Raw genomic sequence first — 26960 nt, 5'->3', positions numbered from 1 at the left:
ATTCGTTTAGCAGACGCCCGGACTGCCAGACCGTCTGAACAGCCATTGGCTATGTAACGCTTCTTTACCCCCTCCCTTCGCGCAGCTCCACGGACCTAGCTACGGTTCTGGCTGCTGGGAGGCCCTCTTATCACTGAAAAAGAGAGACCCGAAGGGACGGGATACGGGCTTGTTCTACCCATGTGCCACGCTCGCTTTCCTTGTTGAGGAAATTACGCGAAGGAACTTTTGCCTGCAGCTTTCACCACACGGAGGAACTTGGCGACCGCCGACCAATGCCAGTTCAACACCGGAAAGTGGTCTTCGTCTTTCTCGACCAAGAGAGAGAGAGAGTGTGTGCGAAAGAGACAGACAGGCCGCGAAGGAAAAGAGAGAGAGAGACTGGGAGAAAGAGAGGAAGCGGGAGCCCTACCACTCACTTTACCATTACCAGCCCAAACTGAACGGACGAACTGGCCTGGAGCAACGGCTCCCCCGTCCATTGTCCCCCCCATCTCACCCCCATATCTCTCTCTACTGCACAAGACAACATTGCTTGTCGTTCCGCCCGTTCAGTTCCAGCTCTGGCTTCCCGTCCTATCCTAACCCGACCTGTCTGTTCCTGACCCGTCCTGACCTCGACCTGTGTCAACTGTCGGGGGGCCCTTCAGTCAGTCTTTAATCTTTTCGAACCCTCTCGTTACCCATACTGGGCCATGACGCTTTCTCCTCTGCCGCTCTATTTTTAACTTGGCAGCCAGAGTGACCGAGACCTTCTCTTTTATGTGGCGACGATCATGGGCACTTTTGTCTGGTCTCCTCCCACGCTCTCGTCTTTCATTTGAAGGCCCAGTGGCACCCCCTCCATTTTGACGGGCAATTGATGCTTGCCACCAGGGCAGCGCGCTGGGCTTCTTGGATGAATCGCATTCGACGACGACACGAGGCACCTGTCCTACCGAGGAGCTTTGACTCGTCCCGAGTCTTGACATCTTTCTAGCCAGCGGTCCGAACCTCTGCTCCACGGGGGACGCGGGACGCGGCCGAGATGTTCAATCATTCTGGGGACAAACCACCCCGCGGTGTTCCCTCTGGATCAGAATACGGAGGCAGTCAGCATGGCCGCCTCGCCCTCAACACATCTGGTCAAGCATATTCTAGGTTCGGTGTTCCGCTCAACTTTGGCGGTCCCTCGACATGTCCACCGCCGCAGCAAGATTCCGTCCGGAGGGACTTCGACTCATCTATGGACTGGACTTCACCAGTCGCGCAGCAGAACGCGCGCTTCGACGCTGGGTCTTCGATGAACAGCGCGCCACAGCAAGATGAAGGAATGGAACTCGATGAATTCAGTCCCCCTGCCGGAGTGTCCAACTTGATTGCGCGCTTTGAGGGGATTCGCGCCGCACCACCAAGCAGTAATAGGATCATGAGCCCGGCCAGTTCAGTCGCAAGCCCATCAATAGCGAGCCCATCGTCGGCACACTTTGGCAGCATGCACGGCAGCACAGCAAACATGAGCTCTTCAGGAATGAGTAGAATCACAAGTCCAGTCGCTCACAGCCCGGCCACGCCCACTTTCTTCCGTGCTCCGGAATCATATCGTCCTCCAGTGCCCAGACATACGAAGCCAGTTTTGGATCGCGCACCCTCTAATATTCCCATGTTCACGCCGGACTCACGATTTGGAGATGGAAACAGTCGTATGGCTATTGCTGCTGGTCCCTCGAACCCCGCGCCTCCTCCTCAGGTGCACCACCATCAGCCTCAGCAGTATCAACCGCAGCAGCAGCAACATCAACCACAGCAACATCAGCACCAACACCAACACCAACACCAACAACAGGCACAGCAACAACAGCAACAGGCACAGCAGCAGCAACAACAAACCGCCGACTTCAGTCAGCTAGATCCTTTCCTCAATACGTCAAACAAGGGGTTTCAGTCACAAGCCAACGCCTTCAATTTTCCGACGACGAATGACTTCAACAATACGACGACTAAGCACTTTGCAACCCAAGCAAGCAACTTTAGTCCCCAACCAAACACGTTCAGCGCAGTCTCTAAACCCTTCGCTTCCCAATCTAATGCCTTCAATCAGTCGGCAACAACCTTCAGTGCTGCCAACGCTTTTAGCTCCCCTGCAAATGCCTTCAACTCACTACCAACCACGAATACCTTCAGCCCACCCCCGAATGCCAACGCCTTCAGTCCGCCACCTACTACCGCATTTAGTCCTGCTCCCACACCCTTCAGCCCGGCGACGTCGACGTTCAGCCCAGCACCGACACCTGCCCCGAGCCTCATGCCCGGCACCCCGGGTGTGATGCAAACGCCTTTTGGCCCTCCGCCTACGACATCATTCCCAGTACGTTTCTTCTTGGCTTGATAAAGTGTTCCATCTAACCATCGTGCAGGGTCATGCTCGAGCACCCAGTATTGCCCCCACTCCAAAGCCTGCGACAGGCAGTCGGCCATCTCGGGAGCAGGTTCCTGCCGAGGCATGGGAGTCTTTCAAGGGGACCATCAAGCATCTGTATCTGGAAGAACGCCGTCCTCTGAAAGAGGTCATGCAGATCATGGCGGATCAGTATGGCTTCCAAGCAACGTAAGTATCCATTCCAGATCCACGCCCCTTCATCTCATCTCACTGTCGTAGGCCGAAGATGTACAAGACCAGATTCTCTCAGTGGGGCTTCGTGAAAAACAACACCGAGGACGAAGTGAAGAGACTTCTTTCTATGAAGTTCCAACGCGATGCCGAGGGCAAAGTGTCCGAATTCGTTCGAAACGGTAGAGTGGTCAATCTGGGCACGTATCTCAAGAGGAAGGGAGTGACGGAGTACGATCTTGTCGACTTTGAAACGCCAGCTCAGCTCCCGTCATATGTGCGATGTCGTACACCGACACCGCCGCCCGCTCCGGGCTATCTGCGATCACCAGACCTGCTCCGAGCGCAGGAGACGATTGTTGGGAATATGCGGAAAGCATTCTTGCATTGCCGCCAGTTCGAGGTCGAAATTGACAAGCAGGTCGGATGGACATCGATTATGTTATGGGGTGCGGGATCAAGCGACATGTTTGCTGATGCGAACAAGAAATTCGAAATGGGCGAACACGACGCGGGCGGTCATCAACTAATGAAGGCATTCAAACGACTGGAGATGGATCTCAAACAGCTATCACCACAAGGTATCAAGGAACTTTTGCTGGGAATGGTGCATCGCGACGCGGGCATGATGACTGCTCTGTGCAAGTACCTGGCGGCGTATTCATCGACGAACTTTGAACGCTCGCATCCCCTGCGACAGACATTTTCTACACTATACGAGGTGCAACAGAAGCATGGTCCGATCACACTATCGGAGCTTGTCTGGGGCTGCATTCCTACCATCGCCGAAGAACTTGAAGCCATCTACGGACGGCGTCACCCTTACGTAGCCAGGACGTGGATCGACTTGGCCATCTTTTACAACCACGCCAACCCCGAGAGACTCGAGAAACTGCTCTCCGAACTCCAGCCACTACGAAGGCAAATAGCAGGTCGTCACGGACAAGGCAGTGCGGAGGATCTGGCTTTGCGATATGCTGTTGTTCAGCTCATGCAAGCAGCCTGGCCCAACGCCGACAATACGAGGATGGAGGCCTTGGAACTATGGACTGCGATGAAGGATGGCGGCCTCGTCTTTCCAGTGCGAGGAGCAGAGCACAACACCTTTTGCTACCACAGCCCACTCAAGATCGATCCGTGGGAAAGACGATGCAGGGAGCGATATGACATTGGGACTCAATTCTTCCAACAACACTGCGGCATCAAGGTGCTGCCCTATTTCGAAGAGGACATGCATTACACAGAGCATGCCCCCGACTCGCATTCGGCCTTGGCAGCAGCCTTGGGCCACATGCCGCAATCCAAGTTCTCGCTCATTTAGTCGAGCGGGCAAAGTACCGCGTGGCAGATACTTTGATCGACTTGTCAACTTCTTTAGCGAAACTCATCACCATGGTCGTAATGTTGTATCGACCTTCGCCATCAGACGAGCCACGGACAAGTGGCATTCCTTACTTTTCTTAATATTTTCTTATTTAGTGATTCGAGAAGAGGACGCTACGATGCGACGGCCGCAGAAAAAAAAGCCCCTTCGAGCAGGCAAACGAAGGCGATTACACCGGTTTGTCGGGATTGGGATCAATGATACCTCAGAGGCCAAACACAGAGCAGGGGATTTTTTGGATAATTATTCGGAGTATTTTGGGTCAGGGCATAACGCCATGGATGACATGTCATGGCCGGCGTCTGGGAGGGGGCTTTCCGATTCCAACACACAGCGAGCAGACGTTTTTACGGAATGACACAACTGTACAATAGCATTTGACGCACGGAGAAAGGCGCAGAGGATGAAATCCCGATACCAATGAGACGCGAGAAGAGGCGGAGATTAGTAGTCCAGCGACGAATGGAAAGACGAAAGATGAAACGATGTTCAAGAGTACGATGGATATTTTCCGCGAGAAAGACAACGACGATTGATGATGATTCCCCCGAATAGGATGGCCCGGAGGTTGTTGTGGACGTGGTTGAAGCTGTGAGATGAAGGGACGGAGCAAGTGTGGGGAGATGAGCGGCGCGCCAAACCGAAACGGAGGGGATGAGAAACCAACCAGCCGAACCGAGTGCCCTGAACGGGCTGATCTACACGAACTCTCAGGCACGGGAACGGAGCCGAGTTGGACGAGGGAGGGGGGGCCAGCCGCGAGCGTTTCCGAGGCCCTGGGGCAAGCGAGCATGACGCGATAAGAGAATTCCCACTTTCGCCCATTTGCGGATTCCCATCACCGACACCCTCATCATTTCAGCTGTAGGGGAGTTCCCACTCCCAGAGGACATGCAGCTGCATGGCCGTGCAGGAAGCCCGGCCATGGGCTCTGTAGTTGGATGGAGTAGGTTTCTGTCGACACCTGAATCGAGAGTCGCATGCCCAGCAACAGGTGCTTCTTTTCGCCTGGCTCTTGGCCGCTTGGCTGTCAGGTCGGTTTCGGTATCCTCCGGACGACGGCTGTAGCCTGTGAGGTCTGAGGAGAGCCGGTTCGGGCGGAGGGTTTGATGGGTTTCCGGCACCGGGTGTCCCGTATCGGAGCCACTTTTGACACGGAACGATGATGCCGCGCATTTTAGAGATTCACTGGAATACTAGGCAAGCTTGTCGTCTGTCATGGTTATGAGAGTCCTGATGGCTCATGCGTCGGCGAAGCACAGTTACAAAGACCGATATTGCCGGTGCTGATGGTCCTGCGGGGACGAAATGGCTCTTTTTCCGTTTTGTTTCTTTGCCAAGCCGGGATTTCCGTCCAATGTCTACGGAGTACTCCCCCCCCCCCTTGCCCTGAATGGATCTCTCCAGCTGTCAGCATCTGCATACGGAGTAGTAGTACCTATTATGTATGTACGTAGCAGGCAATACTTGTAGGGCCCAGAACAGGGGAGTCTTTCAGGGCCGCTTTCTCGAACCCACACTGTCCACTGTTCCACACCCACCACAGCTCCGTCCGTGTCGAGGGCTGGGAAGCGCGAGACGAGGGTGGGTCTAGATTTGGGTAGATAGCCTCCACTAAACAAACAAATAATGGAAACTTGGCCTGTTCAAATCTGGCTGTGCGTGCGCGTGCGAGTCCTGGTAGATCCGTAATCCGCAGAATGGATTATCAAATAAGTATCCGCATGGGAGGGAGAAAAGAACGAGCAAGCGATGAAGCAAGGCCACGGTCCGGCCCCAGATCCCGACTAGGCCGGGGGGGGGGGGGGTGCTGATGCAGGTGCTAGGTGCTAGGCGTGCGGTTCGGGCTTTGGAGATTTGAAGTGTGATTGCCGCGACAGATTGACTTGACATGTGCTTTTGTCACTTTTTTTTTTTGGGGTGGTCGTCTCTGTCGCATGTCTACTTGCCTTTTTCGTGGGTTTTTGTTTTGTTTGTCTACTACTAGGGAGGTTGAGTTGTTTCCTTGTTATCCCGCTGTTATTTTCGTGAGATTATCTTTCCTTTGTTGGATCTATGAAGGTGAAGGTACTTTGTTTGTTGGGTTTCTCCGATGAGAGTTGGAGTCCATGTTTGCTTGCTTGGCGTGCTTGACTACAGACAAGATAGATAGCATGACAGAGCACACGGGCCAACACCGATTCACACCTGGCCATGACAGCATGATGCTGCGGTAAGGCAGGCCCCAGGATCGCCGTTATTGCTCAGGAGATGCACAGAGGCTTGATTTTATTTACGTTTGGGATACGGAATGAATTGCTTGATTTCGAAGCCAAGACTTACCGATTACGTGCTGGAGGGGGGGATGATGGGATGCAGGGGCCATCCTGTGGGCGGATAGTGGCTTTATTTCATCTCATCTTTTTGGGTGTCTGCGCGAAGGTGTGTATGGAGGTACGGAGACTGTCAGGGCGGGTTAGGCGTTATGCGCGCGTGGGATGAGGAGGTTGCGGGGTGGTTGGTGCGCTTGGTGAAAGCTTTTTTCGTCTTCATTTATCGTGGAGTTTATGAAGTTTCTTTGATTATCGTATCGGCCATGTTTTTTTTCTACCTTGTTGCGCGATGTTGTGTAAAGTGAGATGATGAGGCTTCTACATCGCCGTGCTTATCTTTTGGGGGATGCCGGGAAAAGTATGAACGGTGGGTTATTTAAAGTATCCGTACTTTTGGGATGGTTTTGTCGTTTCGGTCCGGCGGGCTAGTCGAGTTTCCCGGATAAGGCTCCCGGGTGATCGAGATTGTCGGAGATGGCTGCGGAGCCGCACGTCTTCTGTCGCCGTGTGGCATCCATGTGATGTTGTCTTGCTGATTTTACGTCGCCGTGATGACGGCGTTGGGAGTTGAGTAGGTAGAGTAGACTAATGGTATCTAATTCCTGGGTCACTACGTCAGCAATTAGCACCCGCTCGTCCTCCCCACCTCTGTCAAGTGTCTGGTCGCGCGAGATCCCTTGGGTTGGTGATCCGGCCTGTCCCTCTCGGATCTTTCCGCCGTTAGTGGACGTGGCTTGTAGGTCGGTGTTGGTGTCATGTCATTCATGTAGCTATCATTGGTGCAGAGAGGATGAAGATGGGATGGGAGGGGGAGATCTCTGGGGGAGGAGAACTTGAGGCTGAAGCTTGTGGTAAGCTTGGCGTCTGCTAGGGCTGAGAGGATTACCGGTAGGGTCGGGCTTGATTTGAAGTTGGGCTGAAGTTGATCATCCTGGGTTGTGAGATCGGCGGGAAGGGCTTGAGATACATCCTCGCGTGAGAAGGGACCCGTGGGTGTGGTTTGGGTTTGGTGATCTACATTGTTGATCACGTCTGTGGGTTTAAGACGGGTTGCGCGCGACGCGCGGGGGCCCTTTTGGATGTCTGCTTTTTACAACCTGGCTCGAGAAAGTGCTGGGCATAGAGTTCTTGATACTTGTCCGATGTTAACAAGAAGTTTTAGGCTCAATTTCTTCGAGTAACATTGCAGATGTGAAATTGTCCAGAGGAGGATTTGCGTGCGGGGGATGTTGTTGGGTTGTTAGTTTGTTATCTGACTTGCCGACTACTCGCATTGATGACATGTCGTTGTACCAAAAATGTGATGTTCGCCGCGCTTGATGGCTTCTTAGGCGACTCTATTTTGAGCCGACTCTACTCTATCCTACTATACATCTCACTCAGAGAGCAAGTATTGTCTTCTTACGTATATTCTATTCGCCCTTCCTAGCATCCTGGGGTCTTACTATCGTCAATGTGCCTCCTCGGCCCGCAGGTTACGGCAGTTTCAGCAAGGAGAAAGGGCAAGCAAACACATACATATCGTTTGAAGCGTGTGGTAAAATGGCCTTGATACGTTATTCGATCCGAGAAAAGAGGACTAAATGATGTGTACATGTAGTCTCTGCTGATTGCATCTCACGCCTTTTGTAGGGGTTGCGCGTGCTGACCACCGTGGCGTCTTACACCTAAACGCACAATCAAGGCTACCTTTGTCCGTCCTTTAGATATACCGACACAGTCACTCAACATGCGTACCGAAATTCTCAAATATCTAATTCTCAAGTAATCACTAACCGATGCTATCAAGCCCTGAGGACGGGACCAGTAACCCCTCAGCAAGCCAATCCCCTTGCTCCTATGGATCATCACGCAATAAATCTCTCAAGACGTGAACTACGATCCCACCACCGCGTCTGGAATACTCCAATTGGATCAAACCAAGGTTCTAGTACTTGAATCCATATCGAATTCTTAAAAAACGACTCGTCCAACATGTAATAGCACTCACAACCCCAAAAAAAAGAATTGCGTCGAGGGGGAATCGAACCCCCGGCTCCCCGACGCTGCTTGATGGCAACGGAGAATTTTACCACTAAACCATCGACGCTGGATGATTGAGAATCGCTTGGTGCGACTCTGGTTGGGGACGAGGGCGAGGGAGAGGGCTCTTGTTTGATTGTTGCGTGGGAGGGGGGCTATTGCGGAGGATGAGGGTTTTCGTGAGGATTTTTGAGGGGCGGGGCGCGGGGCAGGGACGGATGCATGGAGGGGCAGAGATGGGGTCGATGGTGGGGCTGAGATTTGGGAATGATGAGGGTTTGGAAAGTTGTGGTATTGTGGTTGACAGCCTTCAGGTCTTGAAAATGTCCTTCGCTGTTCTGTTTCGGGAAGTGCGGTTTGTGGTTTGATGTTGGCTTTGAGAGGTTGTGAAGTAAGGGGGCGTGATGAGAGAAGCAGAAATGTTGCGTTCAAGCTTCCTCGGACCTACTTGCACGACTTCGATGCCTTTGAGACGTTCGAGTCCTTGGTACATAAGGGCTATTTGGCAAGTATGGCTGCAGCTTTTGGAGGGGGTAGGATGTAAGCGGCGAGAAAGTCCTGCTCGTAGCCTCTTACACTCATTTTAGATGCAAAAACTTTTGGCGAGTTTCATGGTTTCAAAAATATCTATGTCTATGTAAAAAAGCAACGCTGCCTCTGATCGAGGGACCTATGAGAGTCTCGGTGCCCCCAGTTATGCTACCGTAGATCCGCTACTGAATAGCTTCAATAGCATTGCGAGAATGAGGCGAAGTATAGCCTCGATGCTCCCATGTAGCAGGATAGAAAATGCGACGATGCCGCCTCGCAAGTGGAAGCAAAACAGAAAGGCAAAAAGCAGAATCCCCGTGAAATTAAATCCCCCAAACTCATTCTCAAACTCCCCATTCAGATGCCGATTCATCAAGCCGGCTCCGACTTGATGCCATCTGGGAGCAATGCCTTCTTCTCGTCCTCCGAAAGCATGGGCATCTCCTTGACGTCCTCGAGGGCCTCTCTCTTAATTATCACCTGACTCTCCTCCTCAACAGTACCATCAGTCTCATCAGCCTCGTTGGGCGCCGCTTCTTCGAAGTCGTCCAGAGGAAGCGCACCGGGAAGGCAGATGAAGACTTTGGCCCATTCAGACCGCCAAGTGGCAATGACGGTGGAAAGCGTCTGTCGAGTTACATTGCTCATCCTCGTCGAAGGTTGCGTCTTAGTCTTCTTCGCGCAAAGACCCTTCGCAATGCGGTTCAGCTCAGCCTTGATGAGCGTACCACAGCCATGCTGGGGATGTTTCCAAAGATGCGAGATGTCTGCAGAGACTTTCCTGATGTCTGCTGTGAGGTCTTTCTCCAAGTCGTTGCGTACCGTCTCGAACATGGTGAAGCCGACATCGTTTGCGTGCTTGATTACGTCCTCTATCTGCTTCGCCATCAACCCCTTGCCTGCTTCAATGTCAGTCGCGATTCTTTTTGATGAGAGTTGCATTGTCATATGACATACCAGTGTGCTTGATCGCCGCCTCGAAACCTGGCTTCATCTTCAACGCCAAAGACCTCTGTACAGGCTCTCTCTTCGCTCTCGATGATGCCTGAAATTGCGTGACGCGCTCACGCACATCTGCCACATACTTCTCGACGAGGTGATCCAGCTTGAAGGCGCTAGCCTTCACCAGCTCTCGGAACGAGTCTGGGAGCGAATCGTTGTCGTCAAGCTCCTTTAGCCATGCAGCAAGGGTTCTAAGACCCGCTCCTCGGATCTTCCCTTTCAATGTCGGGATTCGACGAGTGAATTCATAGGCCCATTGATCAAAATGGCCTTGCCAGAAAGCATGAGACCTGCTGGATTGTCAACACATATCACCTGGCGACATAAACATTGGGGAGAGTCTTACACGTCCTCAATCCAGAAGATAGTAGACTTTGGCTGTCCGGTCTTTGCACGACGAATGAAAGGACCACCATTTCTCCTGACGCAAGCTCGGTAAGTAGACCAAAAGGTCTTCTCGTGTCGTGAAGATGCAGCAACATTTGCTCTGGGATTCTTCTTTTCCCACCCCTTCACTGCTCGGTTAAACAGGTCGACGGTTCGCTCGAGCTCTGGCTGATCTTTTGCTTTAGATTGTCTAGCAAGATGGGTCCTCTTCAAAGAGAGTTTCCGTAATGGCTGCATGGCTGCGAGATTTTTCTGAATTGTGGCGCGAACTCTAGAATTCATAGACTTCGTATGTAGAAGATTAGCACTGACATGAAACTCAAACTCAAACGTTTATGAACTTACCTCGTTCAGGTTATTGCAGAGAATGACCATGTTGCTCTCCAATTCGATCTTCTGATCGCTAGAGAGTCTTGGATACGCTGCATGATGGTCATTCTGGTTCCATCCATCCACAGCATCAAAGAGGACCTGCATATGGTGAATGTCTCCATCTACCCACTCTTCACGGTACGGGAGAGAAACTTGGTGTAGCCAGTCTTCCAAGTCCGGGATGCCAGTAGAGTGTCGGTCGGGGAACCCATCAGAGTGGCTTGTCTTGTCTCTCAACCTCAAAGCCTGAAAAGCTCTGCTGCTGACAGGGAAGACTGAAGGCAGAGTATCAGCTGATGCTGACGCGCGCGACTTCTTGTTCTTGTTTCTGGTGGATAAGAGGTTATCCGTCACCCTTTGCTTCAATATCTTATTTCGCTCCACAATGCACTTCTGCCTGCGAAGCGACTTGAGTGTTCCCGTGCTGAGATGGGACAGATCATAGTCTGGTCCATCACTGTCCATTCTTTGTCTCACGGCGCTTCGGCCCTGTACGTCGTCAGCACGAGGACGCTTCTCACCTGCTAAGCAACTCATATCCACGGCATTGCCATAGATGGTATCGTCTCCGCTTTCTGCTTCTTCATCATCGTCATCTCCACCGCGTCTATTGATTTCGTCGCAGATATTAAGTATCTCTGATGTAGGAAACTCGCTCTCCGCGGCCAAGTCATCAATGTCATCTGTCTTGGTTATGGCAACGCAAAGAGAATCACCCTTGAGCATGTTATCCATGTCCAAGAACATAGTCTCTCGCTCCGAGAGGACAAGGTCAGCCGCTGCTCTGTTGTCAGCGGCCCTCGTTGCGGGTGTCACAACGATCCTCTTCTCAAGACGGTAGAGATAACTGCGTGCGATTTGGGCGCGGGATTCCAGAGCATCCATCACACCTGGCAAATCGACGAGCTTTACGCCGTGTCTGAGTATATCAGCTTTCAGGAAAACTTCCACTTGCTCAACTAGAGGCCAATATTTTGTGGCCGATGCCACATCTTTCGAACTGGAGACGTAGGGCTTCAGCATGGCCAAGAATTCTTTCCTCCTGACGGCTTTGACGAGCTTGAAAGTGCTCGTTGCCCGATCGCCTCGTCCGCTTCTAAAAATGTCAGCAAAGGCAGACGAATTCGCAATGATCTGTGCTGGAGATGACTTTCTGATTGCCTCTAGACTGAGCCTCGACCAGTTGGCGACATTTCTCATCTGCCGTTGTGCTTGAGCACGTCGTTCTTCGTATTCTTGATCTGGGTGCTCTCCCTGGGTGTGGCTGGTCTCCTCCAGGTCACTCAACTCGTACTTGAGTGCATCTAGTTCTGCTTCGACTGTCTCGTAAGACTTGAACGTGATATGAGCACGGAAGTTCTTGCCATTGGAGACGTCATCATTCCACCCGAAGATGCAAACGGCTGCCGTGCAGGCTTCTGAGCTGCTGGTTGGCACGATGTTGCACCCGAGAAGTGCGTTGATGAGGGAGCTCTTCCCCAGACCAGTTTCACCTATGACACCGACAAGGATCTCTCGGGACTTCGGTGCCTCGTTCAGAAGATCTGATAATATGTGAGCAAAGCCTGAAGAGAAATGTATCTTGATAAAGCCCGGAATACTCACTCAAACTAGCAACCCACTCTTGCAGACCTTGTTGGGTCCTTCCAATCGCATCTGCATGAAGGGCAGGCTTGGCGATTTCCAACTGTGATACACCCAGCGCCCTAGCCTCTTCTTTCTTCGCGACTCTCGGACCAATGCCGGAAAGAACTGTCCCATGTACATTTGCCATGATGGGAAAGATAGTTAGGAGGTTGTGTGAGTGTAGGAAGGTAGTCTCATAGGACTGGCACTGCGCGAGTGGCGTTGTAGCTGAATAGAAAGGAGGTCGAAATGAAATTGATAGCCTGGTATGATTAGACTTGTATCGGGATAGATAGATGAATGAAGTGAATGAGGCTGATAGTTGGCAGTGTGAATTTGTGAAAGTGTGGAAGTGTGGAGGTGTGGTGTGGAAGTGAGAAAGAGTCGAAGCAGAGAAAGCCAGGGAGAGATTGGTTTATATATGAGAGAGGGCGGAGGCCCAGACGGAAGTGAGAGCAGGAAGGACTGACTTCCGAAGGCAGGTGCTCAAAATTCGGATTGGTTGAGAAGGAGCCCGCCAGAATTGAGAGAGTCGTGGATGTGAAGTAAAAGATGAAGGATGTAAGAGAGAAAATTAGCCTATAAGGAAGCCGAGGACTTTTGCGGTATGATAAGTCCTGCAGGAGGGAAAAATCATGTAGCACTTCATGAAGTAGAAATCTGAGACTACAACCTCATGAGTGATAAAAGTCAGCGGCAATGAGGATTGCTCCTATGTCAGGCCAATTTGACCTCTGAATACCGTCAAGGCCACTCGTTTCGTTGAAACGGCTCAAAGGACTGTCAATATAAGTGTGTCATCACCTGACTGACGAATATGTTTGATTATAATGCTGATTGGGGTATTTCCTATCCTTCAAGACGTTACCAAAGCGTCTCCCTTGTTCTTGTTGGGTATATGGCTCCATCTTCAGGTCCTCAACTTTCATCACGCCTTCTAACATAGGAAGGATGTATCCCTTCCCTTCGCTCCTGCAGTGTACATAAATTCTGATACGACCATCCGCTCCTTCCGTCTTACCCAAGGTTCTCAATTGCCCAGATGGGAAAGAACGTTGCTCTGTGCAAGTCTACCAGCGTGGCTTGATTGTTCTCACCTTTGGCTTCTTGACCTCTGCTTTGGGTTCCGATGTCCCTTTGACATCGGCCTTGGGTGTAGTCTCGGCTGTCGTACCGGCACGCTGGGGCTTAGATCTGCCTTCAACTCCGGCCAAAGGTGAAGTCAAACCGGCCTCGTTGACGACCTTGGCGGGGGCTACCGACTTGACGGCAGAATTGCCCCGAGAGCCAGATCCAGAACCGACCTTGGGTGTCGCCATGAGCTGGGCAGTGAAGTCGGCTGCAGTCATGGGCGTGGCTACATCTTTGGCTGAGCGCTTAGGTGTGGCTGCCGCTTTGGCTTTGGTCGGAGGCCGTTTAGGGACTTCAGCCTTCCTGTCGACCTTGATCGTAGGTATGGGCTTGATGAAGGCGCTGTTCCAAGCACTGGGTGAGGACACGGCTCGTGGTATCGCCGTGAGCTGAGCAGTGAAGTCGGCCGAGCTCGTGGCCGCCGCTATAGGCCTTGGCATGGTTATACTGCTGCTCCCAAACCCGACTCCGCGTTCTGCCCCGACCTCTGCCGTCTTATCCCTGGGTTCATCGAAGCCTTGCATCTCCCGCTGGATTCTCTCCTGAATTATTCTCGCCCGCTCAGCCTTGGCCCGTATATACCCCTCCCTCGCCTCCTCCTCCAGCCTGAATTGCTCCTGTACAAGCTCCTCCTGGCGCTCCTCCTCCCTCCTCTTTCTATCGAGCCTCCTCTTCTCTGCAGATACCTCGGCGACCTTTTCCGCGGATGGATACTCGGCCATATACGCCTGCAGCTTCCATAGGTACAGCTGCAGCGGAATCGACCGCTTCTTCTTGACGACGAAGAGCGAGCGCTCGCGGAACACGGGTATCTCCCGCAGCTTCGCGAGGTACTTTGGCCCCATGAGCCGCCCGATGTCGTAAATGGGCAGGCTCTTTTCGTACTTTGCGTCCGGGACGTCGTAGGTCGCAAACGGCTTTACCTTCCCCTTCTTCATCCACTCGTCCCACCGACTCTCCCCCGCGGTGATATTCGCCGCATCATACCACAGCAAACAGCTCCGCTTCTGGGCGTCGTGGACATCTTCCCACGTCTCGAGGGGCTGGATGCACGAGCTATGCCCTTCGCCCGCCTCGACGTGCCAAGTGACGTACTTCATGATATTCTTGCGCAGGTTCTCTAGAACAAAGTCGCCCATGTCCTGGCGCCAGACGAGGCGTTTGGGGATATCCGAGTTCATGACCTTTGGGTTCCTGCCGAGGAGGGTCCGCCAGCCGTCGCCGAAGGGAGTTTTGCCGCGTTTGCCTGCCATGGAGTCGATGACGGGTTTGCGGGAGACGACGTAGGCGGAGGGGGATTTGAGAAGGAGCTGGTCTGTTTCTTTTTGTTTTGCAATGGGGTCCTCGGGGAGTTGTTTTCGGGGGGTAGTATAATTTGATGCGGCTTTGAAGCTGCTCTTCTCCTTTTTGTCGTTCTTCTCTGATCTGAATACGTTTTTGAAGTGCTGCTCAAAGTCGTTTCCTGCTGTGCCGAGGGTTTGGGGCTCTTTTTTGCTCTGCTTTTTGGATTCGACCTTCTCCTCTTCAGGTTTCGTGGATCCGGTCGTCTCTTCGGAACACTTTTTGGACTCGTCCTCTGCATTGTCGGCCTTCTTGGATTTGCCCTCCCCTTTGCAAGCTTTCCTCGGTTCGCCATTCACTTCATTGAGCTCTTTAGAATCGTCCTTCCCCTGTTTAATAGCACCATTCTCCACGTCGTCAAACTTTTCTGACCGATTCTCCAGATTATCAAGCTCCCCGTCCATGGCGTCTCTATGTGCCCACGATACTTCAACGTCGCCTGGTATAAACCAGTGCCCCTGGGTGTCCGGATTCGTAACAGCCTTGAATTTTTGAAGAAAGTATTTCGGCAGAGATGTCCCCGTAACGGGGCAGAATCGGACAGGCGAGGCGAGAGCATGTACTGCAAGAGGTCCGTCACATCAGCATTCCGCTTCCTCGGAGTCCTCATACAAATAGGAGGGGGATTCCCGCTACTGACCGTACGGGTTCTGTTCCAACTTGACGCGGAACCTGCCCCCGTTGGGCAACTTGTTCATGACAATGAGCCTTGGGCTCCGCGTCTTCTTGTCTTTGCCCATCCTAGTCTTATACTTGTGTTTCCTCGGTGCCGCCCCAGACGAAGACAAAGAATAATCCCGGACCTTGTCGCTCTTGGATTTCGGTCTGGGCTTGGGCGTCCGGTACCTCGTGCGTACATCCATCCACACGGGGTCCATGACGGGCGAGATGGGCAGGTCGCCCGCGGACGTCTTGACCTTCTTGTTCTTCTTGTCGATCCGTACGTCTTTTGCGATTCCGTCGTGGCCTAGGACCTCTTGGATTCTCTTGGTGAAGTGCGCCTGTCTTTCCTCTGCCCTGTGCTTCGGCGCATCTCGTATCGCTTGTGCTTTTGCTTCTTTCTTCGATATTGGCGGTATCGGCGGTGCCCTACCCGCTGCCTTGGCTTCTCTTTCTCTTATGTACTTCTTGGACAGGAAAACGGGCCCCGGTCTGGCCGGGGGGTTGGTGCCATAGCTTCTGTGAGAAGTTCGGGGCACTCGTCGAATGCCTGGGAATGGCTTCATCGCGGTCGAGGGGGAGACCCCCGAAGGAGGGAGCGATTGTCGCAAAGTGTCGCCGGTGTGGTCGTTTGGTCCCGCTTGGCCAGATAGGAGAGGGACTGCCGGCTGCAATGGGTGTGCAACAGATCGGACGTTGGCAAATCGCCCAGAGACTTGAAGATTCGGAAGGGATCCCCGGAGTGGCGGCCCAGCTCAGGAATACGGCGCAGACGAAAAAAAGAGCTTTACGCGCCTCGGGGCAATTTTTAGACGAGGACGCGTGGGGGAAGCTCGGAGCTCGGGTACGGCAGACTGCAAGAGGCACTCCGCCAAAACACTTTTTTTATATATTAAAGCAGAAATCGTATTTTACGGTTACCCTACTACCCAGGATAGGGTCTAGACTAGTATAATAACTTATAAATAGGGGTTATAGAGATTTACGGCTTAAGAAATACTTTAATTTCGTAATATATTAAACCGTATAGCGGTATATAAAATCGCGTAATATCGTACCCTAATATAAAAGTTTTTTTTCTTTTTATAACTTTATTATAAAAGTAATTACTACTTTTTACCTTCTTATAAGTAAAAATCACTTTTTACTTAAGTTATTAAACTAATAGCTCGCTTATAAATATTATAATATAGATTTATAATAACTTTTAGTTTTTATATAAGACGTTACCGAACTAATCGACCTTACGATACCTCTTTATAAAGCTATTTTAAAACGACTAATTAGTAATAATACTTATATAAGCTCTACCCTTTTTATATAATAAGAACGTATAAATATATAAGCCTTAATATTAATAAAATCTCTTTTTACGGGCTTAAAAGAGCGGGAACGAAGTATTTAATAAATAAAAAAGGAGCTAAAGTAATTATTAATAATTAATATCTCTATTATATTATATAACGTATCCTTTTTTAAAAACGAACTTAACAGTTTCTAAGTAATAACTTATACTAATGTCTAAGTTATTAAGAAGTTTATTAAGAAAGTTTAGTTTAATTACTTCTTAACGTTTATTTTATATTAAAATATAATACGATTTATCATTTCATATTTTATAATAAACTAGTAAATTCTTTTAATAGAGTAAATAGTATTTCTAATTAATATAAAAAATCCTTATAATATCTTAGAATACCGTAAAGTAGCGTATAAAGTTATAAGTTTAAAAAGATTCCTCTTTAAAGCTACGATCTTATATAAAAAAGATAATTACTAACTTTTTATTATTTTTTAAACTAGAATTAAGTTATTAGTTATTAAACCTTAGCTAGTAAAAAAGGGAAAAGGTCGTATAAAGCTAATTATAACTAAAACTTTAAGTAAAACGATGTATAAAAATATTCTAAAAATACGGCTTTTAATAAGTATTAGTATTAAACTAACGATAAAAATTAAAAAGGAATTATTAATTAAGTAAAAAAAAAAGATCGTTAAGAAAGAAGTAAAGGCTAAGAAAAAGGTTAAAAAAAATAAAAACGATAGAAAAGACGAGATTATAATAGTTTAATAAAAAAATAAAGTTTATAATAATAAATAACCTAGTATACTATAAGGACAAAAACGAGCATTCTCGTTAGTAAATAGTTTAGAGTAAATTATAATTATATTTATAATTCCTTTTCGTCCTTAATATCGCTCGTAATTACGAAGCTATTTAATGCTCTAAGATTAATTCTAAAGTCTTTTAATCTCTACTTAACTTATATAATACCGCCCTATAGTTTACTAAGTAAAATAACTTCTAATTAGAGCTTATTATATATATACTACTTTAAACGAATATAAAAATATTAATACGCTTTAAAATAAAAATAATTAGCCTCGCTAAACTTCGTACTTTTAGCTAATATAATTAAAGAGCCCTTAATAATTAAAGTATAAATCTATAAAGTAGCTTAAAGAAGATATATATTTAGATTATTATTCTTCTAAATAGCGTTTAATAATTATTAAACTTAGTCTTAGTTAATTAGCTATATAAAGTCTTATACGGTTCGTAACGTAAGTTAATAATATAATTACTATAGCTAACTAGAAATAACATAAGGGCGACCTTTTTAATAACGAATTTAATAAGAGTTCTAAATTTATATAAAGTTAATAAAATTAGAATAAATCAATAGTATATATATAAATAGAAGTATAATCTAGTTAGAGAGTATATCTATATAAAATAGCCCTTAGAACTTAAGTAGTTAGAAATATTCTTATAAATATAAGTATACTTATATATACTAAGATATATATTACTTATCTACTAATATACTAATTTACTTTAATAAAGACGATTTTACTAACTCTTAATCTTAACGTTATAAATACTTCTACTAAAGATCTAGTAATTACAGAATATAATTAGACTTTTTATTATTAAATAGTATTATAAAAAGTAGTAATAAATATTAAATATAAAAACGGTTTCTTTCCCTTAGTCTAAACGAACTCGTAATAGCATAAATCCCCGTTATTAAATAATAATAAAATATTATATAAGTATATTCCGGGACGTATAAATAAAAACCCTTATATAGAACTATATAATAAACCGCGAATAAGTATTAATACTAGTATAAATCTTAAATCTAAATAGTAAAAGCTTATCGTACGTATTTAAAGACTAAATATAATTTAGTCTAAGAGTTATAAACCCTTTATAACGGTACCTTATCTTACTTAACTAATTTTAAACTTATTATAAAAAAGTTTTATAATATATAAAATATAATTTATCTCGGCTAATAATATAAGCTTATTAGCGAACCTATATATAAAAATACTCTCTACCGTACCCTTTAGTATAGCGAGTAACCTCTAATATATTAAAAAAGAACTTTTTTAATTATTATTATATAATTACGAGCTATTTTAGTATTTATCGTTACTAAAGCTAATTCTATTAACGAAGTGTTAATAATCTTATAGCCGTAATTATAAATCCTTTAGACTAGAGTTAAAAAAGGATATCTTTATCGTTTAAGTATTATTAGAAGAATAATTCTTAAATACGAATTAATAAATCCTTAAAAAAGACCATACGCTCTTTTTATTATAAGTCCTATTTTATAAATTAACGTTTAAAAGTTCGCTTTATAATTCTAATACTAAAAACTATAAAAATATATATAATAATTATATTATAAGTCTAATTACTCTCTAACTTTATAATAATTATCGTTTAATATAGTAAAAGATTAATATGTAGTCGTACTATTCTAAGAAAGTAGTAATATATAAAGTAAGAAACTAAGAAAGAAATTTTAAATAAGGAGTAAATATTTATATATAATTATAGCAATATATAGGGGTATCCTTTTATTTATAAGGTTTTATAAGTATATATATAGAAATATAGACGCTTATAGGGATTTATAATACTAAAAAAAATAAAAAAGTATATAACGATAATATACGATAAATAAAAGTTTTATAATTTTATTAAAAACGTTAAACTTTAGGGGGAGTTTTTATACGGTTAATTATGGCCTCTTACGGGCTAAACTAAGCGTATATACTCTAGCTTATAGTTAATAAGTACCTTATAACTCCGTAGGGGCCTTACCGCCCGGGTATTAAGCCTAACTGTACTATATTTTAATATATACTTATATAAACTCTTATACTATACTATATAAGAATATCGAATTAATTACTCTTTATTTAAAGTCTATATAAGTTAGTAACGCTCTTTATAATCTTATATACTATTATATATACCCTTTTTATTATTTTTAGCTTACTTAGCTACTTATTTAAGGGCTTTTATTATTATATAGAGGTATATAATAGGGATAATACCTAGAGACTTAAGTAGAGCGCTAATACGGATTTTATTACGGCCTTTATAATTATAACCGTACTTAACGACCTTAGTAAGTATATTACGAGTTAATACGAACCGTTAATAAACTATAAATAAATATAAAATAGTATAAGGTAATATATAAATAATAACGAGAGGCATAACGAGCGTATACTTATATATAATAAATATATAATTATAATTAGAGTAGCCCTTATTTATAAAAATAACGTAATTAGCAAAAATGCCTTTACTAACTTTATAATAAGCGCACGACTTAGTACTAATCTTAGCGTCGCTATATATAATTATTTAGATAGTATCGGTAGCCTAAGTACGAGTTATAGTAATATCTAGGGGTATATAACGGCTATTCTTAATAATTTTAAAGTTAAGCTTAATCTAACGCTAGGGCTAGATTATATAGGTTAGTATAGTAATATTAAATAGTATAGGGTAATATATATTAACTTATATAATATTAAGGTTATAAATTTAGTAAAAAGTTTTTAAAAGGGAAGATAAAGAGCTTATAAATAATATAAAAATCTATATAATAAGGAAGTTATTATATAGAAGTATACGTATTAATAAGGAGGTAAGAGGTTATTTTATAAGACGTAAGGTCGTTAAGGTACTATATAGGTTAGTATACGGGGACCGTTAGGAGCTATATACCCTTAATACGGGCCAGAATACTATATTAAGTACTTATTATAAGTATTATATAGCGTACGCGATTATTAAAAAAGGGAGTGTCCTATACGAAATTATTAATATATATACGTAAATAGTTAATACTAAAAAAAAAAGTAAATAAAAAGAATTGAATTATAAATAGGTATATATGCGTAATTATACTTATAATTACGTATATATTAGCCTAAGAAGAAGTATAATTGCTAATTAGTAAAAATTATACTAGTAATTGCGTATAAAATTACTTAATTATACCTAATTAATATTTCTAATTAGTAAATTGCGAATATTATATTTATAATTACGTATATAATTAGGTAATAGTAATAAAAATAAAGTAAAAAAGGGTATAAAGTATAATAAGGTAAAATATAATTACTAATAAGTAATTATAGGGGTATAGGTAGATTACTTACTTTACTTAAGGAATATTAAGTTAGTTAAGAAGAAAGGGAAATTAATTAGTAATAGAAATTAATAAGGAGAATATGCCCCCTAGCTACTCTACTTTCGCTAGGCGGTATAACTGCCCTTACGTAACTACTACTACCTATAGTCGTAAGTAATTCCTTGTAATAATATACGGGATTTATTATAATATTTATTTATATATATAAGAAAGTCGCGCTATTAATGCCTAAAATTTACGGTAGCCGTAGGTCTATTAGAAAGAACGGTTTTGGCGGAGTGCCTCTTGCAGTCTGCCGTACTCGGGGGCGCGCACAGGGGCCAACCAGCTTTCCCAGCGGACGTCACACCTCTCCCGCCAGTGCTTGTTGCCGTCGATTGCCGCTTTTTCGCATTCTGCTGATTTGGACACTGCAACACCACACACGCGATCTTTGCTTTCGCGCTCTCCGCCATGAACTGTCAAAGAACATTATTCCGAGCCCTGAGGGTCGTCCCGCGGCGGCAGCACGTCAGGGCCTTTTCAAACTTCTCATTGCCGGGCTTCCCTCCCGTCGCAGGAGGCGGTAGCAGCAGCCCACCTGTTGGAAACATCCCTCTTCCTTACATCACCGAGGTTTCGGTTCGTCTACCCATGGCTATTTGAAGATACTTTGGTCGCGAAAGCTAATTGATTAGTCGAATGGTTGGAGGACATGTTAGTACACCGCGACTGCTTCTGTAATCGGGTATCCCCCCCTCGCTGACCACGCAGGTAGACGACATCTTTTCCAAGCTGCTTCAGGTACGATTCTATAGACCCTTCGAGATATCGCGCGCATCAAGCTGACACATGCACAGGAACGCATTGTCTGCCTCAATGGCGCGATCGACGATACCGTATCCGCATCGATAGTAGCACAGCTCCTTTGGCTCGAGTCCGATAGCCCCGACAAGGCGATTACCATGTACATCAACTCTCCAGGAGGCTCAGTATCATCAGGTTCGACAGACACCCCGATGCGCAGTCAGAGATACAAGGGAAAGAACACAATGCTGACGAAGAGATAAAAGGGCTGGCCATCTACGACACAATGACATACATCAAATCACCAGTATCAACAGTCTGCCTCGGCGCGGCCTCCTCCATGGCAGCGCTGCTGCTGACGGGAGGCGAGGCGGGCAAGAGATACGCCCTGCCGCACAGCTCCGTCATGATCCACCAGCCGCTGGGCGGGACGCAGGGCCAGGCGTCGGACATTCTCATCTACGCGAACCAGATCCAGCGCATCCGCAAGCAGATTAATGAGATCATGAAGCGGCACATTAATAAGTCATTTGGGCACGACAAGTACAGTCTGGAGGAGATTCACGACCTGATGGAGCGCGATAACTACCTGTCGGCGGAGGAGGCCAAGAGCATGGGTGTTATTGACGAGATTCTGACACGGAGGGAGGAGAAGGATCTCAAGGAGAAGGATTCGACGGAGGAGCACAAGACGAAGCCCTAAGTCCGCAAGGATTGTGGCCGATTGATATCCAGAGCTGATTTGTAACACCATTTCTATCCATAGTGAAGCTACCTGGGTGTAATGGAGCTGAGCTGCGATTGCAGGAGAGGAATATGGAGGCAGCACGCGCGTTGCCGGGTAGCCGCGACCCACTCTCGGCGGGATCGGTGTAGAAAAGCGGATCTCGTCCGGGACCGGAAGCATTCCGGGCTTATCGGAAATAACCATGAGGTAATCGGATGAGGTAAAGCTGGGATCGATGCCATCACACCTTGATGCTTCTCAGAGCTCGGAACATCTTCATTAGCAAAGAATGTAGACTCTAGGGAAGTTCAATTGACGATGAAATGCTTGAAATTGTGTTGTATTCGACCTCTGTTGGTGGTGTGGTTACAGTCGCACACCGTGGCTGACCTTGCTGACCTTGCACCCGACGCCGGTGGCTCACCTCGAGCTGTGCAGCAGAACGCACCAAACCTGGGGGGAACGGAGCGTCGGAACCACAGCTGCGGCCAATCAGCGATGAGGTATTTCAATGCGGGGAGCACTCGGCGGGGAGCTCCAGAAATTTTAGGAGCCGACATCGCCCCAAATTGTTCCCCCCCCCCCCCCCCCCCTGTGGTTTTGGCTCTGGCTCTGGCTGCTAGCGGCTGCTCCAAAAAAACCATCAACGTCTCTTTGCTCACCGTGTCCCTGTGACTGTCCCTGTGATCTCGGGTCTTTCTTCCACCGCACCTCTTTTTCCCTCTTCTTCGTGACTCACCTGGCATCAATATAAAAGAGGAAAAGAATCGAGGAAACAGATTCGAAAAAGGAGATCAATTGGGAACTCAATTGAACAACACTCTCTTACACACGCCTCATCTTTCCTTTCCCTTCCCTTCACCCCCTTCCGCTGCGTCGTCTCCTGGGGCTTGCCCGGTGATACCCTCGACGAAATGCTCTCCAGGTCCATCGCCCGCCAGTCACAAGCTCTTAGAGCTGCGACAAGGCGTCCCGCCTTTGCCAGCCATGCGTAAGAAACCCCCAATGGACCATCAATGGCAAATAGCTAACGTCAGTATCTCTACAGACGTCTCCTCTCCTCCACCGCGCCCCGACGCGCCGACGAGAAGCTGAACAAGGTCTCGGCCAACATCACCCAGCCCAAATCCCAGGGCGCCTCCCAGGCCATGCTGTACGCCACCGGCCTGTCCGAGGACGACATGAACAAGGCCCAGGTCGGCATCTCGTCCGTCTGGTACGAGGGCAACCCCTGCAACATGCACCTGCTCGACCTCTCCAACCTCGTCCGCAAGTCCGTCAAGGATGCCGGCCTCATCCCCTACCAGTTCAACACCATTGGTGTCTCGGACGGCATCTCCATGGGCACGAAGGGCATGCGCTACTCCCTCCAGTCCCGCGAGATCATCGCCGACTCCATCGAGACCGTCATGAACGGCCAGTGGTACGACGGAAACATCTCCCTGCCCGGCTGCGACAAGAACATGCCCGGCGTCGCCATCGCCATGGGCCGCGTCAACCGCCCCAGCATCATGGTCTACGGCGGCACCATCAAGCCCGGCTGCAGCAAGAGCGGCGAGTCCATTGATATCGTTTCCGCTTTCCAGGCCTACGGCCAGTACATCACCGGCGAGATCACGGAGGAGGAGCGCTTCGACATCATCCGCAACGCCTGCCCCGGCTCCGGCGCCTGCGGCGGCATGTACACCGCCAACACAATGGCCACCGCCATCGAGACGCTCGGCCTGACGATGCCGCACAGCTCCAGCAGCCCCGCCGAGGATCCCGCCAAGAAGGCCGAGTGCGAGAACATGGGCTCTGCCATCAAGAACCTCCTCAAGGAGGACATTCGCCCGCGCGATATCATGACCCGCCAGGCCTTTGAGAACGCCATGGTCGTCGTCAACATCCTCGGAGGCAGCACCAACGCCGTCCTCCACCTGCTCGCCATCGCCGACTCCGTCGGCATCAAGCTCACCGTCGACGACTTCCAGGCCGTCTCGGACCGCACGCCCTTCCTGGCTGACCTGAAGCCCTCTGGAAAGTACGTCATGGCCGACATGCACCGCATCGGCGGCACCCCCGGCCTGCTCAAGTTCCTCCTCAAGGAAGGCCTCATCGACGGCTCCGGCATCACCGTCACGGGCAAGACGATGAAGGAGAACGTCGCCAGCACGCCCGACTTCCCCGAGGACCAGCCCATCATCCGCCCCTTCAGCAACCCCATCAAGCCGACGGGCCACATCCAGATCCTGCGCGGCCAGCTCGCGCCCGGCGGCTCCGTGGGCAAGATCACCGGCAAGGAGGGCCTCGTCTTCACGGGCAAGGCGCGCGTCTTCGACGAGGAGGACGGCTTCATCGCCGCCCTGGAGCGCGGCGAGATCAAGCAGGGCGAGAAGACGGTCGTCGTCATCCGCTACGAGGGGCCCAAGGGCGGCCCCGGCATGCCCGAGATGCTGAAGCCCAGCTCCGCCATCATGGGCGCCGGGCTGGGCAAGGACGTGGCGCTGCTGACGGACGGGCGGTTCTCTGGCGGCTCGCACGGGTTCCTGATTGGGCATATCGTGCCTGAGGCGATGGAGGGCGGGCCGATCGGGTTGGTGCAGGACGGGGACGAGATCACGATTGACGCGGAGAAGAGGGTGATTGATACGGATGTGTCGGACGAGGTGATGGCGGAGCGGAGGGCCAGGTGGACGGCGCCGCCGCCCAAGTATACCAAGGGTACGCTGAAGAAGTATTCTGCTCTTGTGAGCGATGCTAGCTCTGGATGTGTCACGGACGGCAAGATCTGAGCTTTTTCTGTCTGTGGGATAGAGAGCAGCGAGAAGAAAAAGGAGAGGGAGAGAAGGCGGAGAGGAAGGATCCTCCTTATTTTTGGTCAATTTTCTTTTTGGCGGAATTCAAAAAGGGAGCGGCGGGGTTTGTTTCCTCATTTTTTTCTGCTAGAGGTTTCTTCTACACTGTTATACCATCTTCTTGTACGGCTTCGGAAAAGGTAGTCCCCCCAAAATCGGAGTTTTGTTTACATGGTTCACCAAATTGCATGAAGAAGAGGTGGTTCGCTGCTGTATAGTTGGCCAGAAGTGTTGATATAAAAAGAAGGCAGAAGATTGTTCAACGTGAATGTCAATACTCGTGGTATACGTAAAAAACACTACAAAACGTCCATACCTGGATTACGTTTACACGTTTACACGACGGCTTCCCTTAACGGATGCTCGCCCATGCTGCTTTTTTTTTCGTTCTGCCCTTGCTTCCTGCCTCTCCAAACGATTCCTGGAAAGCATTGGCACGACAAGCGCCTCCGAAGCTCCTAGCTATGCAATAACACATATACCTCGCGGGGCAAAACGTAACAACGTAAAATGCACGACGGCCGCCAGCTTGCCAAACTACCGTTCGATTCCCCTTCTGCGCTTTGCTTGGGAACTAGTCGGAGGCTTCGGGGTCGCTTGCTCACTTGCGCCCGTTCCACGCCTCGATAAAGGCAGCCTTATCGCGTAACGTCAACCCGACGCGCTTATTCCGACACAGCCTGGCCAGCGCCTCCCCGACCTTGTCCAGCACGCGTTGTTCCTCGATCGAGAGCGCCGGCGCGTCGCCGCCTCCGGCCCCGATTCTGCGCTGCGCGGCGTTCTCCCCAGAAGCGGCGGAGGAGGAGACGCCGTTGGTCTGGGCGGCGGAGGAGTTGAGGATGCTCTCGGCGACGCGGACGCGGATGCAGGTCGTCGGGCGGGAGAGTAGGTCCCAGAGGAACTTGGCCCAGCGGCCGGGGATCGGGGTGGTTACGTCGGCGGGGGTGTAGCGGATGCTGACGGGGAAGATGTGGACTTCCGGGCTGACGGCGAGGAGGGAGGGGGTGAAGGGGAGGACGCCTTTTCCGTTGGTGGTGCCTCCCTCGGGGAAGACGGCGACGACGCGGTCCGGGTAGCGGGCGACGAGGGCGGCGAGGTCGGTGAGCTTTCGGGTTGCTGGCGGTGGCGCGAAGCGGACGGGGGAGAGGGCGTAGAAGACGGCGCGGAGGAGGGAGATTTGTTCTACGGATCTGGTGTTTGGGTAGGAGATTGTGAAGACGGGGTCGAAGATGGCGGCGAGGTAGACGGCGTCGATGGGGGATGTGAAGTTTGCGGCGATGACGGAGCCCGGATGGGGGAAGCGCTGCGGGGGTTGGTCGGCGAGGGTGCCGCGGCGGACGCCGTCGAGCTGGAGGTCGACCCACCAGATGCCGGGGATGCCCATCATGCCCCAGAGGAGGACTTTGCGGACGGCGACGGGGAGGAAGGGGCATAGGTGTTGGAGGAAGAGGAAGTAGGTTGCCGCGTAGGTTAGGAAGAGGGGGAGGCGGATGAAGAAGAGGAAGGTGTGGAAGATTGAGGAGAGGGGGGAGAGGGCTGTTTTGACGGGGATGAAGGGCGAGATGCCCGATCCTGTTGGATGTTAGTCTGTAGAACAGTGAAGGTATCGTGATCGGTGGGTTGTCTTTACCTTTGTCGCGGAACTGGCTGAACTTCTCCATTGTGGGAGATGTGGTGGGAGGCGTGACGGTGGGATGAAATGGTCGTATAAGTCCAAGCTGACGGGGAGGGGTGGAGCGTAAGGTAAGGTAAGGTAGAGGCGGGTTGGTCACCGCGACATG

General features: G+C 48.6%; 8 protein-coding genes and 1 non-coding gene across 9 annotated transcripts; 3 read left to right on the top strand and 6 right to left on the bottom strand.

Annotated features, from left to right (window-relative positions):
• Positions 1–1027: 1027 nt before the first annotated feature.
• CLUP02_09866 (uncharacterized protein) lies at positions 1028–3911 on the top strand (the record flags this gene model as incomplete). The annotated part of the gene is made up of 4 exons (XM_049288844.1): positions 1028–1514; positions 2001–2347; positions 2436–2587; positions 2639–3911. The coding sequence occupies 4 exons, from the start codon at positions 1028–1030 to the stop codon at positions 3909–3911; spliced, it is 2259 nt and encodes a 752-aa protein (XP_049145988.1).
• A 352-nt stretch (positions 3912–4263) lies between these two features.
• Positions 4264–4767, bottom strand: CLUP02_09865 (uncharacterized protein; the record flags this gene model as incomplete). The annotated part of the gene is made up of 1 exon (XM_049288843.1): positions 4264–4767. One exon carries the CDS (start codon positions 4765–4767, stop codon positions 4264–4266), a length of 504 nt encoding a protein of 167 aa, XP_049145987.1.
• Positions 4768–6711: 1944 nt separating this feature from the next.
• Positions 6712–8801, bottom strand: CLUP02_09864 (uncharacterized protein; the record flags this gene model as incomplete). Its single annotated transcript, XM_049288842.1, has 8 exons — positions 6712–6888; positions 6933–7300; positions 7381–7420; positions 7544–7601; positions 7908–7953; positions 8059–8123; positions 8277–8682; positions 8753–8801. 8 exons carry the CDS (start codon positions 8799–8801, stop codon positions 6712–6714), a joined length of 1209 nt encoding a protein of 402 aa, XP_049145986.1.
• On the bottom strand, positions 8295–8375 carry CLUP02_tRNA160. Its single transcript has one exon. It is a non-coding gene; the product is annotated as a tRNA-Gly (tRNA).
• A 410-nt stretch (positions 8802–9211) lies between the features above and the next one.
• Positions 9212–12374, bottom strand: CLUP02_09863 (uncharacterized protein; the record flags this gene model as incomplete). Its single annotated transcript, XM_049288841.1, has 5 exons — positions 9212–9738; positions 9797–10131; positions 10188–10513; positions 10574–12144; positions 12206–12374. 5 exons carry the CDS (start codon positions 12372–12374, stop codon positions 9212–9214), a joined length of 2928 nt encoding a protein of 975 aa, XP_049145985.1.
• A 922-nt stretch (positions 12375–13296) lies between these two features.
• CLUP02_09862 (uncharacterized protein) lies at positions 13297–21223 on the bottom strand (the record flags this gene model as incomplete). Its single annotated transcript, XM_049288840.1, has 3 exons — positions 13297–15260; positions 15339–16026; positions 21179–21223. 3 exons carry the CDS (start codon positions 21221–21223, stop codon positions 13297–13299), a joined length of 2697 nt encoding a protein of 898 aa, XP_049145984.1.
• Positions 21224–21282: 59 nt separating this feature from the next.
• CLUP02_09861 (ATP-dependent Clp protease proteolytic subunit) lies at positions 21283–22318 on the top strand (the record flags this gene model as incomplete). The annotated part of the gene is made up of 5 exons (XM_049288839.1): positions 21283–21450; positions 21507–21525; positions 21587–21612; positions 21669–21834; positions 21882–22318. The coding sequence occupies 5 exons, from the start codon at positions 21283–21285 to the stop codon at positions 22316–22318; spliced, it is 816 nt and encodes a 271-aa protein (XP_049145983.1).
• Positions 22319–23256: 938 nt separating this feature from the next.
• CLUP02_09860 (dihydroxy-acid dehydratase) lies at positions 23257–25116 on the top strand (the record flags this gene model as incomplete). Its single annotated transcript, XM_049288838.1, has 2 exons — positions 23257–23333; positions 23391–25116. 2 exons carry the CDS (start codon positions 23257–23259, stop codon positions 25114–25116), a joined length of 1803 nt encoding a protein of 600 aa, XP_049145982.1.
• Positions 25117–25780: 664 nt separating this feature from the next.
• Positions 25781–26840, bottom strand: CLUP02_09859 (acyltransferase; the record flags this gene model as incomplete). Its single annotated transcript, XM_049288837.1, has 2 exons — positions 25781–26751; positions 26810–26840. The coding sequence occupies 2 exons, from the start codon at positions 26838–26840 to the stop codon at positions 25781–25783; spliced, it is 1002 nt and encodes a 333-aa protein (XP_049145981.1).
• Between the last annotated feature and the right edge of the window lie 120 nt (positions 26841–26960).

Source organism: Colletotrichum lupini, chromosome 5 (assembly GCF_023278565.1).
Source record: "Colletotrichum lupini chromosome 5, complete sequence".
Classification (NCBI taxonomy): Eukaryota; Fungi; Ascomycota; class Sordariomycetes; order Glomerellales; family Glomerellaceae; genus Colletotrichum; species Colletotrichum lupini.
Note: the sequence above shows the minus strand (reverse complement) of the source record. Positions and strands in the feature narration are given on the sequence as shown.